The sequence below is a fragment of the Podarcis filfolensis genome (genome assembly GCF_964270895.1).
Source record: "Podarcis filfolensis genome assembly, chromosome: 3".
NCBI classification, from domain to species: domain Eukaryota; kingdom Metazoa; phylum Chordata; class Lepidosauria; order Squamata; family Lacertidae; genus Podarcis; species Podarcis filfolensis.
Window position 1 is genome coordinate 95,321,501 of NC_139606.1, and position 20,084 is coordinate 95,341,584.

Here is a 20,084-nt window from a genome sequence, read left to right on the forward strand (position 1 = left end):
CTTGCGCCCTTTCACAGTTTATCACTTTCAAGTAGAAGGTTGTACTTCCAAAGGATGCTCTCTTTCCCCTGAGACAGCGCCCATAAAAACCCTTCCAGATGCACCTGAAGATATCCCCGCTCCAGAGCTCTATTCGGACACACCGACATCTGTGCTGATATCATGGCAGCCGCCTCTTCATCCAAATGGGCAGGTGGAAAACTTTATAATAGAAAGGAGAGTGAAGGGAACAGAACAAGTATCCACAGTTGCTACCTTGCCCTTCAATTATTCAAGGAGTTTCCTGGACCAGAGTGCTGCCCTTAGCCCTTGGGTGAAATATGAATACAGATTATTGGCAAGTACTTTCAAAGGAGGCATTAACAGTAGTGCATGGGCAGAAGTTATCACTAGGCCCTCGAGACCTGCGGGCATCCAGCCTCCCGAGGTGCAAGCATTGGGACCAGATATCGCACAGGTTTGTTGAGTTTCATTTTTGTGAATGCCATTGCATATTATCACTAAAATCACCAGAGGTGAATTCTATCTTATGTTTAGAGAGTTCACTGCACTGCACTGCATACAGTCCACTGTGTACAAGAGTAGCTTCCATAGACCTGCACCAGGACCTGCATACTGTCTCATACCACAGCTACCTTTCCTTGACTTTTTAGTATTTTGCTGGTGATCACAAGGATAGCCCAGATATCATTATGGTCCCCATGTCTCCCTAATAGCTATCACTCCAGTTAGTCATTGCCACATTCCCTATCCCAGGCATACCAATGGGTCTGAGACCCTGGGCATAAATGCTACCTTATTTCATGTGTAGCCACCATGGCAGGAATGGGGAGATTTGTGTCCCTCCTCATGCTGTTGGGATACAGCTCCCTTCATGCCTGACGACTAGCCATGCTTGCTGTGACTGATGGGAGTCCAACATCTAGAGGGACCCAGGTTCCTTGTACATGCCTTATCGTATGCACCACACACTTACTAATTGACTGAGATTCTGTGGTTTAGTGATTCTTTTTTAACCCCAAATCAACAGAAATCCAGCCTGTTCCTTATTGACTGAGAGTATGGTCATTTATGCATTCTTGGGGACTCTGTTATTTCAGTCGGTAACCTCAGAATCCTAAGGGACACGGGGGGCGCTGTGGGTAAAACCTCAGCGCCTAGGACTTGCCGATCGCATGGTTGGCAGTTCGAATCCCCGCGGTGGGGTGCGCTCCCGTCGTTCGGTCCCAGCGCCTGCCAACCTAGCAGTTCGAAAGCACCTCTGGGTGCAAGTAGATAAATAGGTACCGCTTACCAGCGGGAAGTAAACGGCGTTCCGTGTGCTGCGCTGGCTCGCCAGATGCAGCTTGTCACACTGGCCACGTGACCCGGAAGTGTCTGCGGACAGCGCTGGCTCCCGGCCTCTAGAGTGAGATGAGCGCACAACCCTAGAGTCTGGCAAGACTGGCCCGTACGGGCAGGGGTACCTTTACCTTTACCTAACATCAGAATCAGGGTGGACTGTGTGCTACTTTCTTGGGTACGGATCATCAGCCCCTGCAATTGGTTGGTAGTATAAAACCTCTGGGTTGTTCAGGCCTGTTGGGTGTATTTTAATTCCTTGCCTTCTGCCTTCACCTGGTATCTTCTGCATGCAGCACTTCAGGTTCCCTCCTTAGCTTTTCTAGCACTTCACTATTTCCTAGTTTCAGATTTTCGAGCTTCCAGATCAAACTATTAATCTCAGGGCTGCAAGTGGGAGAGCACCCTCCAAGCCTGTTTTAGATATGGCTATTGTTTGCCCTTGCTGGACTCTGCCAGGGCTGCTCTGCTGAAACTTCTCTTTGGCATTTGTCCATAAAAGGTAAAGGGACCCCTGACCATTAGGTCCAGTCGTGGACAACTCTGGGGTTGCGGCGCTCATCTCTCTTTTTTGGCCGAGGGAGCCGGCATACAGCTTCCGGGTCATGTGGCCAGCATGACTAAGCCGCTTCTGGTGAACCAGAGCAGTGCACGGAAATGCTGTTTACCTTCCCGCCGGAGCGGTACCTATTTATCTACTTGCGCTTTGACATGCTATCGAACTGCTAGGTTGGCAGGAGCAGGGACCGAGCAACGGGAGCTCACCCCGTTGTGGGGATTCGAACCGCCGACCTTCTGATCGGCAAGTCCTAGGCTATGTGGTTTAACCCACAGCGCCACCTGCATCCCGACATTTGTCCGTACTCAGCTTTAAAAAGGTAAAGGGACCCCTGACCATTAGGTCCAGTTGTGACCGACTCTGGGGTTGCGGTGCTCATCTCGCTTTATTGGCCGAGGGAGCCAGTGTACAGTTTCCGGGTCTTAGCGTCCCCTAAATTCAGTGAGATGCCACTTCTATACAAGGAAAAAAGTCAGGGGTAGGGAACCTGTGGCCCTCCAGATATTGCCATCCCTGATCATTGGTTATGCAGGCTGGAACTAAAGGGAGCTGTGGTTCAATGAGACTCAGAGGGCCACCAGTTCTCCACTCCTGGGTTAGATGTGTTGATTTAGTGTTTAACCTCAAGGCAACAACATCTCAGCCTATTCCTGTCCTCCTATCTATAATGCTCTGTTCTTTATTATGCTGTTGAAATGCTTCCAGTTTTCTCTTGCACACCTGAAATACTTGGAAGACTACTGTGGGGGCATTTAATTCTAATCCCAGAGCCAGACTAAAATGTGTACGATACAAAAGAGAGAGAGAACAAAAAGTGAACAACTCTACCCTTCTAGACATTATTAAAATGCTAATTGCTGTGAGTGTTAAATGTTCTGTGTTTTCAAATATGTGTCAAAATATCTGCTTTGTTTTAAATCTTTACAGGAGTTAAAATCAATGTGTAAGTTGACTAACTAAGGAAAGAGCAGCCTTAGAGCACTACCTAGGAAATTTTCAATTATTCACATCCTTCATTTGGGAATGAACTCTAGAGGACAGGATAACTACCATTGTTTTGGCTTGCATACAAACTTCATTCAAGGGAAATTAGTGTAACCAAACAAGAGGGATTTTTGTAGCTTAGAAGCCTCTTTTGTGTAAATACACACATGCTTCCATGGATTCAGTCTTGTACTAGTGCCAAAAGGCATCGGTACAGTAGCTTGCTCACTAGAGCACAAAACAAAGGACGTTTGCATAAGTCTAGAGACCAGCCACTTAAATTATTGGTGCTATTTATGGTATGGTTAGTCCTCTTGAATAATGAGGGTGCATGTAGATACTCAGTTTACGCTAATCAATTTGAATATATGGATAGAAACAAGACAAATGATAAAATCTAGAACCACATTTTGAAATCTTGACAAGCAGGTCTATATCTAAAGTGGTGAAAATGCTGCAGACTTTTTGAAATGTATTGCACCCATATCACTGCCCAAATGAACTCAACCTGTGGTTGCAAAGGTAAGCATAATATGTACCGTAATTTGTTATACACCAGGGTTTATTGTGATGCATGGAAAGAATACTTATACAAAAGTGGGTAGGAATTCATCAAAACCATGCATTTAGTTTTACATGCTTGACTGACTAAATAAATAAATAAATGGGATGGAAATAGAGTGGGCATCGCGGGGGGGGGGGGGCTTTGACAAGCCCACCTGCCATTGAATCCATTGTGTTTTGACTGTATGTGATTTTGGCTTTATGTGCTATCCCTGGAATGTAACCCCCACATAAGTTGAGTTGCCTGTACATAGTAAGAAAATAGGAAAATTAGTATTTAAGACAAGAAGTCATATAACTACAATAAGAGATCAGAATGTGTGCATGTCTGTGTATCAAACTAACTGTATTAAAACCTGATTGAAACATTGGTAATACCTTGTAGAAAACCGAGAATAAAGTGATGGTGATTAAATAATTCTTGCTTAATAAATCATGGTTTATTAAGCTGAGAATGAACACTATGTCTGCAGTCTCTGTGCTCTATGTGAACATGCTTCAGTGCTAAGGGATATTGGACCACTCTGTTGGAAGTGGGAGCCAAATTCCCACTGTTCACCTGTTCATCCGAGGTCAGGAACAGAAACCACAGCTGTTGACAAAATGTAAAAAAGAGAAGAACATGACAGTGAAAATTGTTTAGAAATGATATTTACATTCCCACTATAACAATGGAAAATCTATATATTGTCATTGTTATTACTGTCAAGAACTTCAATTACACTTTAAAATGGATATAATCCTGTATGTGTTTTATGTCTTCTTGGCTATTGTAATCTGTCTGTGGCAGAGCTTGAACTAAAGCTCTTGCCCTACTGTATCCAGCATGCCATATTGGCTCTGTCTATATAGGAAAAAAGGGCAATGCAAGAAAAAATGAGTACATGCCCTGCTCACACAGCATCTCATACCCCTGCAGGGTATATGTGGCACATATCAGCTGTTGTGGAAACAGAACAGGTGTTGGACAGATGTGCTGATACAGCTCTACACTTATTTTGTACTGAGTATTTTAATAGTGAAGAAGCCATTTCATAGCAGCATGTGTGTTCAGTAGATTCTTCATCCCCTCCAGGTTCCCAATCCACAGGTCTCATACCTTGTATTTGTGACATATGGTGTTCAAGTGCAGCAGTGACTTTCTGCATATGTACATCTTACTTTTTTGCTACATGCTTCTGTTGTATTATTTTAATTTAAAGCATTGCAGTATTTTTGAATGCATTGTTTTAGATGATACTGTGATTTAACATTTTTGCAAGTTGCATTGAGTAATGCATAAATGAATGAATGAATGAATGTGCTGCAGAAATGTGACATGGATTGTGTAATGCCGTAATAACACTTTGGACAAATGACAATTGAAAGGTAGCCTGCAGAAGATGCTAGAACAGCTTAACTGTTCCATAGATCTCTGGTCCAGATTCTTAGGCCAGAATTATGCTTTATGCCAGACACATGGAAACTTTTTACCATACATGACTTTTCCTCCCTGGATGAGGAAGGCTAAGGGCAATCCAGATGTCCATGTACAAATTGTTTTACCATTCCCAGCCTTGTCTGCTAGAACTTTGCTTAAGTATATAGGACTTTCCGTATTGATATCCAGAAATGGAAAAATCCTGGCCTGGTTTTCATCACAGGATATGGTCATGTAGTCCACCAGGCTACTTAAGCCCTACCACTTTCCCATGTAGAAAATTAGGTACTGACATAAACCTTAGCTTCTCAGGAAGATTCCCTGAGTAATTCCTAATTCCAGTAGTGATTATTTTTCTTTGATTATACATTTGCTGGAAATGGGACATATAAAGAAGCAGAATATATTATAAAGAATGACATATTAATTTTTCTTATTTAGTCATAAATCATCATGAATGGTTTTGTGATATGTAACATTTGAAGAGCTTTACTGTAACATTCCCAGTAGCCTACAGCTTTCTTTTACTTGGCTCGAACCTTAATTTTGGCTTGAATGTTTATTCTGGAAGTAGTTAAAAACCGCAGGCCACTTCTACTTCCTTCAACATTTCGTTGTCATATGTGACTGGGAGGTGGCTTTGCATTTTGCTTGGTGGGTTACAAATTTTGTACCCTCTACTTTGGCATACCTCAGGCTATACCTTTAAAGCACATTCAAAACATTATTTTCCTCAAAGAAGTCTGGGTACCGTAGTTTACCCCTCAGTGAGTTACAATTCCCAGCTATCCTTAACAAACTGCAGTGCCCAGTGCCTTGAAGGAAAGCACATTCTTTCCTTCACAGTAACTCTACCCCTACATAATCCAGGTCCAGCAGGGGTGGTTTTTTTTTTAACCAGGTGCCTTTTTCTCAGAAAACATTATTCTGTTTAACATGAAAGGTTTTGACTATGTCAAAAAGAAATGCTTCCCAAGGTTATAGCTGTTTAATGGGAGGGAAATGGCTAATTTCTATCCCTTTAAATTTTGTGGTGGAGAAAATAAGGTGCTTTGATCTTTAAATGACAGCTTCCTGAATCATTATAGTGAATTAGTTAATCTCTCCCAGAAGCTGCCCTATTCTAGCTTCCTCTTGGGCACCCTCTTTCTTAGTCTTCACACTGAGCTTCAAATCAGTGTACTGCTGTTGTCAACACCAAAACATTGAATGTGCCCTCTTATTTTCATACATTACTAAACTCTCACCTTAAAGGTCATCCAACTTAGTAAAGAACAGGAGAAACAAGCACTGCAAGGTATGGTTTTTTTAAAAAAAAACATTTACAGTGCTGTATTTTTGTTGCACAAGTCAAGAACTTTGTTGTCCTCCCTGCACAAGACGATCACTATTCTATTCTTTACTCTGGAGACATTTTGCTTACTATGGCAAGGAGATCCAAAGAACTTCCATTTTTGACTTGCATTTCTTAAGCAGCAGAATCCACCACCTTCCCCATGGCGGATCATAGAATCATAGAGTTGGAAGAGACCACAAGGGCCATCGAGTCCAACCCCCTGCCAAGCAGGAAACGCCATCAGAGCACTCCTGACATATGGTTGTCAAGCCTCTGCTTAAAGACCTCCAAAGAAGGAGACTCCACCACACTCCTTGGCAGCAAATTCCACTGTCGAACAGCTCTTACTGTCAGGAAGTTCTTCCTAATGTTTAGGTGGAATCTTCTTTCTTGTAGTTTGGAACCATTGCTCCGTGTCCGCTTCTCTGGAGCAGCAGAAAACAACCTTTCTCCCTCCTCTATGTGACATCCTTTAATATATTTGAACATGGCTATCATATCACCCCTTAACCTCCTCTTCTCCAGGCTAAACATGCCCAGCTCCCTTAGCCGTTCCTCATAAGGCATCGTTTCCAGGCCTTTGACCATTTTGGTTGCCCTCCTCTGGACACGTTCCAGTTTGTCAGTGTCCTTCTTGAACTGTGGTGCCCAGAATTGGACACAGTACTCCAGGTGAGGTCTGACCAGAGCAGAATACAGTGGCACTATTACTTCCCTTGATCTAGATGCTATACTCCTATTGATGCAGCCCAGAATTGCATTGGCTTTTTTAGCTGCCGCGTCACACTGTTGGCTCATGTCAAGTTTGTGGTCAACCAAGACTCCTAGATCCTTTTCACATGTACTGCTTTCAAGCCAGGTGTCACCCATCTTGTATTTGTGCTTCTCATTTTTTTGCCCAAGTGCAATACTTTACATTTCTCCCTGTTAAAATTCATCTTGTTTGTTTTGGCAAGCAACTTTACAAGTCTGAAAAGATGGAAGCAATTATGAAGCGGCACAATGGTTTGCTTGAACAATAGCAACAAAAGAACAAGCCACAAGTTATGCCTAAGCCCTCAGGTGAACAAAGAAACACGGGAAGCAGCCATATATTGAATCAAATCATTGTTGACTCCCTATTTTCTAGCTTAGTATTTTCAACCCTGACTGGCAGCCAGGGTCTTCCCTAGCCCTACCTGAAAATGCCTGGGATTGAACCCAGGAGCTTCTGCATGCAAAGGATGTACTTTACTATTGAGCTACAGTCATTCCCATAGAAATTAGCATTTTGCATCCAGGCCTGTAATATTAGAGGGCACTTTTATAGTCATTGCATCAGCAGAGGAGTTCATAGAAGACATTTTTAAGTCTCGGGAAATCTGAAAGGTTTGACTAGCTGCCATTTGCCAAAATGGACTTTCCTACCTGTTCCTTCCTGCTGTTGCTCCCTGACTTCTTGGAAGCCTGTTCAGTTCTGTAGAATGGTGTTCAGTGTAGCATGGGCAATGCAGCTGTAGGGTTGGAGGAAAACCAGCAGAAACAGACATCCAGCCCCTTTGCATGAGTGTAAACACCTTCTGGTTGACTCTGCTGGATCCAAACCTGTATGAATTACATTTTTAAAAATTTTACAGGTTAAGACAAGATAATTACAATAAATGTATAATTACAAGAGAAGTTTTGTTAAGTAAGTGAAGTACCAAATATACTCAAGCCAGATATTGTGATGGTAGATCCATCTCAACTTAATATCAGTCAATAACACAAGCATAAAATTCACTACATAACAGTTCCATACACAGTGTCACCAGTCATGGCAGGGCCAGAAGTTCTGAGGTTGAAGTTAAGAATGGATTTGTCAGTTTTTGTTTTTCTCAGTTACTCATTTTCCATTCTTGAGGCCAGTTCTTCACATTTCTGCAAGAATTAGCAATTCAGTGTATTTTAAGTGCATGAACATTCATCAGCATCTTATTGAAAATTTCTCTGAATATACACAGTTTTGCAAGTAATGCCCCTAATATAAAGTCATTTATATGTTATTTCTACAAATATATGCATTTTATACACATATTCCCCCAAATGCACCATTTTGTGCACATTGTTTGGTTAAGAACTGCATTTTAAAAAACAGCGAATTTCAAAGGATAGCTGTGATTCAGTTTGTGTATTCTTTCGGAAACTGCAAACCAGGAAGGTTGGCATTAAAATCCTCACCAAGTTGAATTTCTTCTACATCCTCTTCTACATCCTGTGAGTTGGAACCCAGCATACTGTATCCAGAGGACTTTTTGAGCAGTGCAAAAGCATTTTCTTCTGTGCAGACCTGCAATTGTTTTTCCTTTGCAGGAAGAGTTTTCTGTAGCTAGCGTTTCTCCCTTTTTTTGTAGAGATTGTAGCACACTCCATGCTACAATGGAATAGTTGCTGGTGCCAATTCTGTAACAAGTTCTCTTGGCTCACAAGCACTTGCTCTTTGATAGACATGAAAGAGCTACCTGATCAGATTTTGGGCGTCTGCCCTAGAAATGTGGAATGGCTGCAAGGCACTCAAGTAGCATGATTAATTAAGCTTTATTTTAAATGACTCCTGTAGGGGTTGACTAAAGCAGGTGGCTTAATAGAAGAGGGTGTTTGAGAAAGAGTCCTTTTTATACATCTTAAAAATAGCTTCTGTGATGGATGCTAGAAAGAGCAGATCACAGAAAGGCTATAGCCAGTCTTTAACACTCCTTCTAAATGAATGGAGGTTGACATCACAGGACACTTGGCAAATGAGGACAAGGGGGGGAAACAGATCTCAATAATAGCTTTTGCTGTTCACCATCACAAGACACTGAGAAAAACATTTGAGGCTTTGGTGAGTGTGTTTTCTTCCAAGCTGGTTTGACCAATAATAATTAGGTAGAATGAGATGATGGCCAAGTAAATCTGCATCCCCAGTTCTGAAGGAGTAGCTGCGCTGTTGCCCAGCAAAACAAAAATGATGATACCAGTGACATTTTGAAGATACTAAATATATTGTGGCAAAAGCTTTCGTGTGCATGAAGTAGTTGTGCAGCTATAAGCAGCTTCCTGCAGCCTTGTACCCTGCAAATGTTCAGGACCACAACTCCCACCAGCTCCCCATATCATGACCGATGGCCAGGGATGTTGGAAGATGTAGTACAAAACACCAGGCAGACCCCAGGCTAGGGAAGGCTGAAGTAGGGGAAGAAAGGTTTCTTTCTTGTTTCTCTTACAAAGTGAACCCAAGACCTGTGTTCTTAGGTGGGGAATACTTCAGCAGAATGGAACAGTGATGTATTTTAGTGCAGGGCAGCTTATTGATAGCCAGCACACACCTGCTACTTTCAGCTTCTGTTCACATCCCTTCCAGGAACATAAAAACATTATAGTTTTCTGTGGTCTTTCTTGTTTACATCCTCCTTTTACAGTCACCTGATTCTCGGAGAGGAATGGTCAACTGCTACCTTGGGGTTTTAGTTGTGCATTGTAATACGTGTAAGGTGTAGCAGGAAGAAATATCTTTTCTTTCATGTTGTAAATTACAGCATAATATTGCCTTGCTTGGATGATTTTACACTGTTTCATTAGGGAGGATGAAGATAATGCAAATAACTAGGATGGATTCAGTTCTGCCTCCCCCTAGCTTTAGATTTGTTTTTGTGTGGTGTTTTTGTCATTTACTTTCATGTTGTGAGTTAGGAGTAACAAAATAAAACTGAATAGGAATTTTTAAGCCTTGCCAGAATGAAATCTTTTCCATGACGATCCTATTAAGCCGTTCCTGCTCCTGTGATTTAAAAGTTGCAGTTAACAATGTTTTCTTTAATACTGTTCCAAGTTCTTTTTACCCAAGACCTTCAGTGTTGCTAAAAAAATTCTGCTGCTAGGTGCCTTACAAGTATCACAGTCTAAAAATTTAACGAGTTCTTAACGTCTGGCATTTATTTATTCCCTGGTGGTTTTTGAAATCTGGCCCGTTTATACATTGGTATATTTTCGACTGTGAAATTACTGATCTAAGAGTGGTCAGAGTGAAGAATTGTTTGAGGACTAGGAAAAGATATTTGATAATTCTGTTATGATTTTATTTATTTTATAGCACTCACATTTTACCAGCTGATTGACATAAATATACTCCTTAAAGCAGGGATGGGAAATCTGTGGTCCGGTGACTATAGCGGGATTCCAGTTCCTAGTGAGCATGGCCAATGGTAAGGGATAATGGGAAATGAAGTCCAGCAACATATTCAATTAAATTATAATTAAATATATATAATTAAAATTATTATTTTATAATTATTATTAATTATAATTAAATTATGTAAATTATAAATGAAAAGTTGAGTATAAAATACTCAAACTTTGCCCTCCTACTTTGTACTAACATATTTCTCAATATTGTTCATATGTGGCCCTCAATAATATCGTAATAGATCACTGGGCAACAATTTTTTACTTTTTGAATGTTGTCTAGATTTCTACAAATGATTTAGAGTATTTTTGCACTGCTGAATCAGGAAATGGCATCCGTTTCTCTCCATCAGGTCAGGTTTTTGTGCTATGTTGATTTGAAAAAAATCAGATCTTGTGACAAAATCGATTACATTTTTGTGGCATTATCAGCTGATTTTTGTCAACACATATCATCCTAAATATGTTTTAAGAGAAAAAAATGTTTTTCCAACAACATATATTGATTACCTGATAGAAACATCGATTACTGTAAACTGAATGGTGGGCATTGATAAAGGTAAGTACACGTAAATTGCACGTTGCTTCACCATTTTTCAAACTTCAGGGCTTGAACTTCCGTTTCTTGGAACTCCTGGAATGCTCAGCGGCAGGGAGGTCTCTCTTCAGAGTCCAACAGTAGTCAGCCATCATGACTGCGTCCCAGCGACCCTGATACCTGGTCTCCATCTCTTTCATGTCCTGATGGAATCTCTTCCCCTGCTCGTTACTCATTGAACCCAGGTTCTCAGAAAACCGGTCCTTATGTGAAAATAGGTAGTGCATCTTGACGCTCATGTTGCAGCCCAGGTTTCTGAAAGCAGTCAGCATGTTGTTGACAAGTTCTGCGTAGTTTCTGGCCTTATTGTTGCCAAGAAAGTTCTTCAATACCAGAACAAATGCCTTCCACGCTTTCAGTTCCACTTTGTTCATTGACTTTCCGAACTCTGGATCTCTGATGAGCTGACGGATCTGAGGACCGTCAAAGATGCCAGCTTTCAACTTCTCCATGGTCAATCCTGGAAAAGCCTGGCACAAGTAAGTGAAGCAGTCACCATCCTTGTCCAGAGCCTTGGTGAACTGCTTGATTAAGCCGAGCTTGATGTGCAGCGGTGGGAAGAGTATTCTGTCTCTGTCCACCAGAGGGTTGTTGATGACGTTCCTTTTTTTGCAAGGCACCAATTCCTCCCGCACAGGCCAGTCCTTCTTCGTGTAATGCTGAGCACGGTCCCTATTATCCCACATGCACAGAAAACATGGGTACTTGGTGAAGCCAGACTGTTGTCCCAACAGAAAGTTCACCATCTTCAGGTCAACACAAATAAACCACTTATGCTGATCATAACCAATTTTCTCCAGCACATACTTCACCGCTTCATAGTTCTCCTTCAGTGTACTCGAGTGAGCCAGGGGTATAGAGGCAGACTGGTTGCCGTTGTGTAGCAGAACACATTTCAGTGATCGCTTGCTGCTGTCAGTGAACAGTCTCCAATCTTTGGGTTCGTACTGTGGCACTCCAAGCTTGAGCAGAAGCTGCGCAATATCTGCACAGTACACCAAGTCCTTCTCTTCCGAGAAAAAACAGAGGTACTCTTGGTGCCTGTTGCGGAAGAAGTTGATGCGAGCACTGTCAGACAGGAGGTTTTTTTTCCTTCAATCTGGTTGCCAACAGGTCGGCAGAGTCCTTTGACAAGCTGAGGTCGCGAACTAGATCATTCAACTCCTTTTGGGAAAATGGATGTGGAGCATCATCTTCAAGAACCACTTCTTCTTCTTCATGTCCTTCAACACTGGAGGCATCTTCGTCACTAATGTCAGGAAGTTCTCCGAAGATAGGCACTGGAATTTTATCACAATGAGCTACAGGACGACGTGCTGATTGAAGATCAGGATACTTGAGGCTGCTCCGGTTCTTTCTGTTGATCCCAGTCACATCAACAGCGCAGAAGTAGCAGTCAGTGACTCCCTCCAAACCATTGGAATTCCAAAGTTCAGACTCCTCTTGCCATTGGTCCACCCATGTAGAGTCTCGGTGCATGCCTTGCACACCATGTGTGGCGCCCAAGCTTTATCCTGGTCACCAAGTTTAATACCAAAATAACTTTGCCGCACCAATTTATGGAAGATTTCGAGGTTTTATGACTTCAAACTGTTCCCTTTTCGACATAATCACTGAATACTTCTTGTCATTAAAATAATCATTTCCAATCGAAACAATTATTCGACATGGCATTTTACCCCCACCAACTTCTTCTAAAATGCTCCACACAAGCGTACATGTGAACAAAAACGTAAAAAAACGACATGTGGCCATAGTTCAAAAACTTGACCTGATTGAGCAAAACCAATGTGATTTTTGGATTCAGCGCATCAGATTTGTCAACTGAAAAAATGCAGACAACAAATTTGTTGTTGACCATTGTTGTTGACCATTATAATCTTAGTTATTTTAGTTGGTTAGTGTCTGACATGACTCATAGGTAATGTCAGTAAATTGTTTAATTATTAATTATTTGATTAATGATTTGTTAATATTATTTTTATTAAGGCTGTTCTATTTACATATTCTGTATAGTGGAAGAGTGATTAATACAATAATGTTGATTTAAAGAATTAAAAAGGATGAAGGAAATTATATAGCATATGGATGAATAAAAGCATATTCCACTGCCCATCTCTGTGTTTGATCTTTCAAATAATAAACAACTAGGTTCCCTTTGTTTCACATTTTACTATGGTGAGGTCTGTGTCTTATGCAGGAGAAAATAGACGCCACCCTATGGAGTCTATTTTAAATCTGTACACCCTAATGGCTGCTCTCTATAAGGAGGCACACATGCCCCCTCCATACGTTGAATGAATACACAGAGAGTGATCATAGGGTCACATGGACTAGCCCCACCCACAGCCGTTGTTATGCACTTTGCCAGTGCTTCCCTGATTAATGTTGCCTGGAAGAGATATCCATGTGAACAGGAGTACATGTAGAGAACTATTACATATTAGGAGGAATTAGGAGGAATCCTAACAAGACAGTGTGGGTGGGGCTAGACCATGCAGCCTCTTGGTGAAGAGGAGGTGCTGCTGGTCTTCTCCCACCCTTATTCCCAATGTAGATCTTTATTTCTGCCTTGTTCCTGATGTAGATCTTCACTCACCCCTTCTTCCCTGGTGGGGAGGCTGCTATTTTGTGGTTCACTTCAGCTGCCAAAATGTCTTAGGTGATAGTATGCTAGGATCCATGAATTGCTGACAATTCTTCTTCTCATTTTTTTACATGGCCATATAATGTGAAATAGTGACCTGAAAATAATTGGGAGCAAATGCCTAGAATAAGCCATATTAGAAGAAAACATTGCTGTCAGAGCTGTGCTAATTTGAGAGTTGTTGTTGTTTTTTAAATCTTGTAAAATTCTCTTTCTTTAAAGAAAAAAAACTTTATTTTTTTCCAGGTTTCCTGGAAGGCTCCTTTCATACTGAATGGAGAAATACTTAGTTATGAGATCCGCATGCCAGACCCTCGAATCACCCTTACCAGCAACTTATCATCTTCAATGAACCACGTAGTAACCAATCTAATCCCTTTCACAAACTATTCAGTCACCATAGTGGCTTGCTCTGGTGGCGGTGGCTACATTGGAGGATGCACAGAAAGTCTGGCTACATACGTGATGACTCATCCAACCCTCCCCCAAGGCATTAGTCCATTGTCTGTGACCCCAATCAGTGAATCATTTATTGCGGTTTCCTGGCAACCACCATCCAGGCCCAATGGGCCCCACATAAGGTAATGTAAATAGCAACATATGCAACTTCATGAAAATACGGGTCTGTACATATGCCCAGAGAAATTGTTTTTAAGCTGTGGTCTCAGGAACCCTAGGGTTCTTTGGAAGGTTTCCAGGGTTTCCTGAAGTAAAATGTTCCATAATGGCAGAGAAGACTGCTGGCTCACCACAGGACCAGGGAGATGTTGAGTATTTCTGTGGGATATTTTCTCATCATTTGAGGACTAGTAGGCTTCTCCAGGGCCCTGAAATGTTTCCCAATATAATCCATAAGGTGTCCTGTGGCAGACAAACCAGCCTGGAACAGATTATAGTTCTAGATTTGGACACTATGAAAGCAGAATTCCCATTTGTTCGTTATCTGAGACCATCTTTTTTGCGATGTGTTTTCTGTCCTTAAGATGGTTCCATATTTTTCTGGAAGTTCAGCCACCTTCACTTAGATCCCAAAGTCTTTTGTTTTGGATTGATGTTGGCCAACATAACAATGGAGCGAGAAAGAGCTGATCAAAAATGCAGGTGCGGAAGAGTTTGCCAATGCACCACATGTCTGTAGAATCAAAGTTTCAATCTTTCTATGTTGGCTGTCTTAGACCTTCCTGTTCCTATCTACAAAGCAGTTCTTCCAGTGTAGCCCTGGAATGACCCTCTGGACTTCAGAAAAAAGGAAATTATGCATATGTTATGATATCTTATTCTCTTTCTTGCTTAATATGTAACTATGAGACATTCCAGCAGGCTAATTGCATGCATTGCAGAATAATAAAATAGTCAGGTTTGGGAAGCAATCTACATTACTGTATATATTTACAGCATGATTCTCTCACCACTGGTAAGAGAAGCAACACAACATAACCTGCACCTGAAAACTTCATTTTCTTCATGGTGTGCCATGCTGCTTCCAACCAGAACAACCACTGAAGCAGTTGCTCAGCACAATGTGTTGGGGAGAGAAGAGGATAGGGCGCCTGCCACCAGTGGAGGCGATTTGTACGCAGTCACTATCCAATGCTTTAAAAGATTATGATATTTCTCATGGCTTCTACATCAAATTACAGAGAGACCAACCAGAACTAAATAATTCTGCGGGTTTTGGGAGGCGGGGAGGAGAGGATGGTTCTGTTGACATTGATAAACTAATAACATTGAAATGGTTCCTATGATGTGAAGACAGCAGCATATTTTGGTGATGTTAACTTTGGAATTCAGTTTCTCTGGTTGCTCTCTTGGGATAGAGGTGACATTTATACAAAGAGAAAGAAACTTGCAATTCACAAATGAGTTGAAATTTCAATACGTGAGCTTGAGTCCCTTTACTATAGTTGATTTCAACCAAAACACTGGTCTGTTGACTGTAATAAACTGAGGGTGGCGGTGATGAACTGAATCACTATAACAAAGCAATATTAAGAGCACAACCCACAGCTTATTTATTTCATTGTCATTCCTAAATAGCCTAATCTAAATGTGCTCCAATGCAACAATTGTCTATTAGTATTTATTTCTGAATTTTATACAGTGCTGTGTATATGCAGTTTACTGTGGTTTAAAGTTCCTTCAGTTCCTTAATCTACATTGCCAGTGTTCACATGTGCATTGATTAATTATAGCAAACAAGTATTTGAATGTAATCATACATATAACTGCATCGAGATTATCTGTGGGTGGAGTTTTAATACCAATGCATGTGTGTATCTGTGGGCCTTAATGAAACATCACAAAAAACAAACTGGACGTGTTGAGATTGTACATATTTTAATTATTTATTAGTTAGTTACATTTCTTCCTTTCCTCCATGAAGGGTGCCCAGAGCTGTTAACAACCTAAAATCAAATAAAACAATATACAGTAATTAAAGTTACACTGATAAAAATAACAATACCTCTCCCCTTCTGAAGACCTGAACAAATTCAGATGCCTCCTGAACATGGTCTGGGAGGTTTACCCTGGGAGGGAATTTCAGAGCAGAGTGTATTCCCCCTCTCCTTGGCATCTGCAGCAAACGGACTGAAATAAGGGCCTTGTAAACTGTAGGTTGCGGCATATGCAGAATGGCACTCCTTCAAGTACTTGAGTCCCAAATAATTTAGGGGTTTGCACACTAGTACTAATGTTTTGAATTGTTCCTGGTATCTCACTGGCAGCCAGGGCAGCACTCTTAAAATGAGAGTGATGTTCTTCCTGTGAGAACTCCACTCCGCATTCTACATTACGCACTAGCTGCATCTTCTAGATCAGGCATGATCACTGGTAGATCACTGGACGCTGAACAACTGTGGCCTGTCCTTTAAAAAGCTCAACATTTTACCCCCTTCCTAAAAAAAGCTCAACAACTTTGACCCGAACTCCCAAAAAGGGGGTAGATCACTGCCTGTTTTTAACTCTGTGAGTAGATCGCAGTCTCTTGGGAGCTGGCTACCCCTGTTCTAGATCATCTTCAAGGGCAGCTCCATGTAGAATGCATTGTAGTAATTTATATGGAAAGTTATCAAAGCATGAATTATTGTGGCCAGATTATCTTAGTTCAGGAACAGTCATAACTGAAGAACCTGCTGTAACTGGGCATTATTTGCCACTGGATCAACCAGTGCTTCAGGTGAGAGTTTGGCATCAATGACTACCCTATACTTTGAACCTTTTCCTTCAGGACATGTCAGCTCTTTTGAGAACTATTCACTCACAGGACCCCCTATTTTATCGATCTCAGTTTATTGCCTTTAGACGTTGGCTGACCACTGTACAGCCTCTTTCAGTTCTGGTGGGATGGAGAGGTGGAGATACAGTTGCGCCATTTTGTGTGATGTTTTCTGAAGATGGAAGTGTGCCTTAGTAAAACACTGCACAAGACAAATCTTGGCGCAATCATGCGTACAATCACGTCAAGCTTGCTTTTGTTGCGGTGTTTTATCAATGGCCCTGTATGCATTGGTAAAACCAAACTGTGCATGATACAATCCTAGAATTTATTTTATAAATTCGCTTAAATTTAATCAGAAATCAGGAGGAATAAGTCAGACCTTCCATTCTCCCATTCACTCTTCCAGTCAGTCAGCATGCTGTATATTTTTACAAGATACTCCATACCTATAACCCCTGTTTTGCTATCTCACACCATACACAATGGTTATTGAACACATTCAGTCCTGATGATGGGCTCTTAGATTTCTTCCCCCACCAATATTTTCCTACAGGTCAGGGGTATGAGCCTGCTGATACCTCTATCTTGTCTGTGGATGCTGTCTTTTTGGCTACTGACACTCACTAGTATTCACCTTGGAACATCAAAAATAAAGGTAGTGATGGTTACAGTAGGGCCAAGAGAATTCTTGAGACAAGTAAGGCACATCCCCAAAGGTCATTGGTTTCAAGCCTGTTTGTCAAAACTCTCAGTCACAATGAGCTTCCAGAAAGTTTTCGAAGCTGTTGTAATTAAACCAATTCTAGCCAGTTTAAATTTGCATTGTGGATATAGCTTCAACTGTGAATTCACTTGTACAGATTCCATTGAGCTTTTCTTCCTTAACGTGAACTGTGCTGCACTAAATTTAAGTCAAGTTATCCTGAAAGGTTATGCAAATGCTTAATGTTATAAATCATTAAATACTCTCAGATTCTTTTTTTTTCCTAATAAAAGAAGTGTTGTGAAACATATCGTCATCCGTTTTGAAACTCATTAGGTAAGTTACAAAAAATGTCAAATCCTGAAACGTGTTTTTTTTAAAAAAAAAAACTTTACAGTTGTAAAAACAAAATAGTGTGTGACTTTTAAAAGCAACCTGATTTTTGTGTAATAACATTAGTTGAGATAATCCCAGCGTTCTGCTTGTCTTTTGTGTTAGATATGAGCTCCTGAGACGTAAAATCCAGCAGCCACTTGCATCAAATCCCCCTGAAGATTTAAATCTCTGGCACAATATTTACTCAGGAACTCAGTGGTTTTATGAAGATAAGGGTCTTAGCAGGTGAGATTACAAAAACTATAAAAACAAATGCTGGCATTTTGTATAGACTATGCTTAATAGTTCAAAGTGTTGCTCATGTCTCTGTGTTGTGAACATGTTAATTATGTAATGAAATATTTTCTGTCATCTCCTTTGGCATTTGCCATTATTAACACACCTGGGTTTTTGCTGTTTTGTGACTCCTGCATGTTGCGTGCGATTTTTGTTCTGTTTTAAAGAGCATCAGGCTCTGGAAAGCAAGATTTGAGCTACCAGGGTAGCAGGCAAGCCATTTACACATATTTAATTTTAAAGTCAAATCATACAAGCACCGGCTTACACATTGACATGCAGGGCATCTGCGCAGCAGGAATCTGCACTGTAAATTAGTGATGTGTTTGCCTAGGAAACAAGGCTAGCCTAAGGCATTTGCTGCCTGAGGTGAAGGACAAGATGGTAGCCCCTTCCATTCTAAGTGGACTGGTAGCTCAGTCTTCGACACTGATGACAGGAGAGTGTTCTCCACCATACCTGAGGACAGCTGGCTGGCTCAAGGGTTACAGGACAGGCTTTATGACACCAATAGTTGATATCCAGTAGAGGGGAACAGTTGAAGTGCTCAGAAGGAACAGCCTGGGGAGGGGGCTGCCATTAGGGATGTTGGATAATTCCAACAAAAAATCAAATGGAAGCGGAAATTGCCTGTGTTTGTTTATTAGTCCTGTGTTCAGAACAGAAATCAGTCTGCTGAATATGATCAGTATACACTGTTGTTCCTTTTACTCTGCAAATGATATTTCCTTTGCATTGAGATGGAATAACTAACGACAATGTACCCAATTAATTGCATAAATTATGGGAGTGACCTAATTTTGCCATAACATTCAGCGAGCGGAGTAACATAGGATGGAATTCAAAAATGTGCTAATATTATGCCAGTCAAGGCATAATTTCCAATAGGAGCCCAATGTCAGGGCTTACCAACCCTTATTATCATGCCTTTTATCCACCTCCATATAGCACCCCGTCTCCTTTTGGCATTGTAAAGAAAAGATTCAGATAACTGTTTCTTTCCCTACATATGACCAAATGTTGCTGGGATTGAAGTGAATTGGAGGTGGAAACCCAGGAGGGAAGGAGAAATTAAAATGCCCTCTGTGCTAGTTTCCAGTTGGAGATTGTTCTCTTAAAAGCAAGTTTAGGTTGCAAGCAGAAAAGGGAACATTAACATCACGTATCATTTCAGCATCAGCAATACTGGACAAGATTCTCTGAAAGACAGCTAGATATAGAGAAGATTATCCATGGGCAGGACGTTTGAGAACAGTGTTGTAAGATAAATTTGTAGTCATTTTGTCGTGTGTCTGTGTATCCAGAAGGAAATCTCACTGTAGGAAATACAGATAACTCTGGAGTAAGTTAATGAGCATAGGGAGGAAGGGGAGGATTAACTGATAGTCTGGGAATGGTGGGAGTACTGTAGACTGGCTGCTACTACAGGGATGAAGTGAAGTTTGAAAGAATACTAGTCAAAGTACAACTTAGATTAAGTATGCTTTTTTGTTAAGGGTGCAACTCTTTACCCCACCCCACCCCAAAAAGAAAGAAAAATGAATGCATCCACCTCTACACTTTCTTTCTCCAAAAATTGCAGATGGCTGGGGGTGAGGGGATTATCCTGGTTAGGATTGCGGCTTATTGGAGCAGGCTTTCGGTCACCCCCCACAATGCCATTTTCCCACCAAAGGGTAACCTTGAGGATGCTATCTGCCCCAAAGGTGTTATTTGTCGTGCACAATTCCACATCCACTGAGTTTATGGATGGGAAGGAGTGGGGTTCTAATTCCTAATAGGGACCTGTACGTGTACAACTTTTATATGTTTAGGCTCTGACCCTTTACTTCTGGTTGTTGTTTGAAAGAGATTAAAG

At 41.2% G+C, this 20,084-nt stretch overlaps 1 protein-coding gene and 1 long non-coding RNA gene across 8 annotated transcripts in view; one reads left to right on the forward strand and one right to left on the reverse strand.

The window, feature by feature from the left end:
- The window catches only part of USH2A (usherin), a 432,455-nt gene that overhangs the window by 266,155 nt on the left and 146,216 nt on the right, over window positions 1–20,084 (forward strand). For all 7 annotated transcript variants that reach the window (XR_014545784.1, XM_083604668.1, XM_083604669.1 and 4 more), the window contains 3 exons: window positions 1–457; window positions 13,878–14,212; window positions 18,053–18,175. The exon at window positions 1–457 is cut by the window's left edge and continues 172 nt beyond it. Coding sequence is in view for 6 of the 7 variants with exons in the window: in XM_083604668.1 (XP_083460794.1) it covers window positions 1–457; window positions 13,878–14,212; window positions 18,053–18,175 (915 nt within the window). In the remaining variant the exon portion in view is untranslated. The remainder of the gene's footprint in view (window positions 458–13,877; window positions 14,213–18,052; window positions 18,176–20,084) is intronic.
- LOC310758912 lies at window positions 3,945–14,049 on the reverse strand. Its single transcript, XR_014546087.1, has 4 exons — window positions 13,961–14,049; window positions 7,985–8,103; window positions 7,612–7,788; window positions 3,945–4,040 (listed from the first exon to the last, which is right to left on the reverse strand). It is a non-coding gene; the product is annotated as an uncharacterized lncRNA (long non-coding RNA).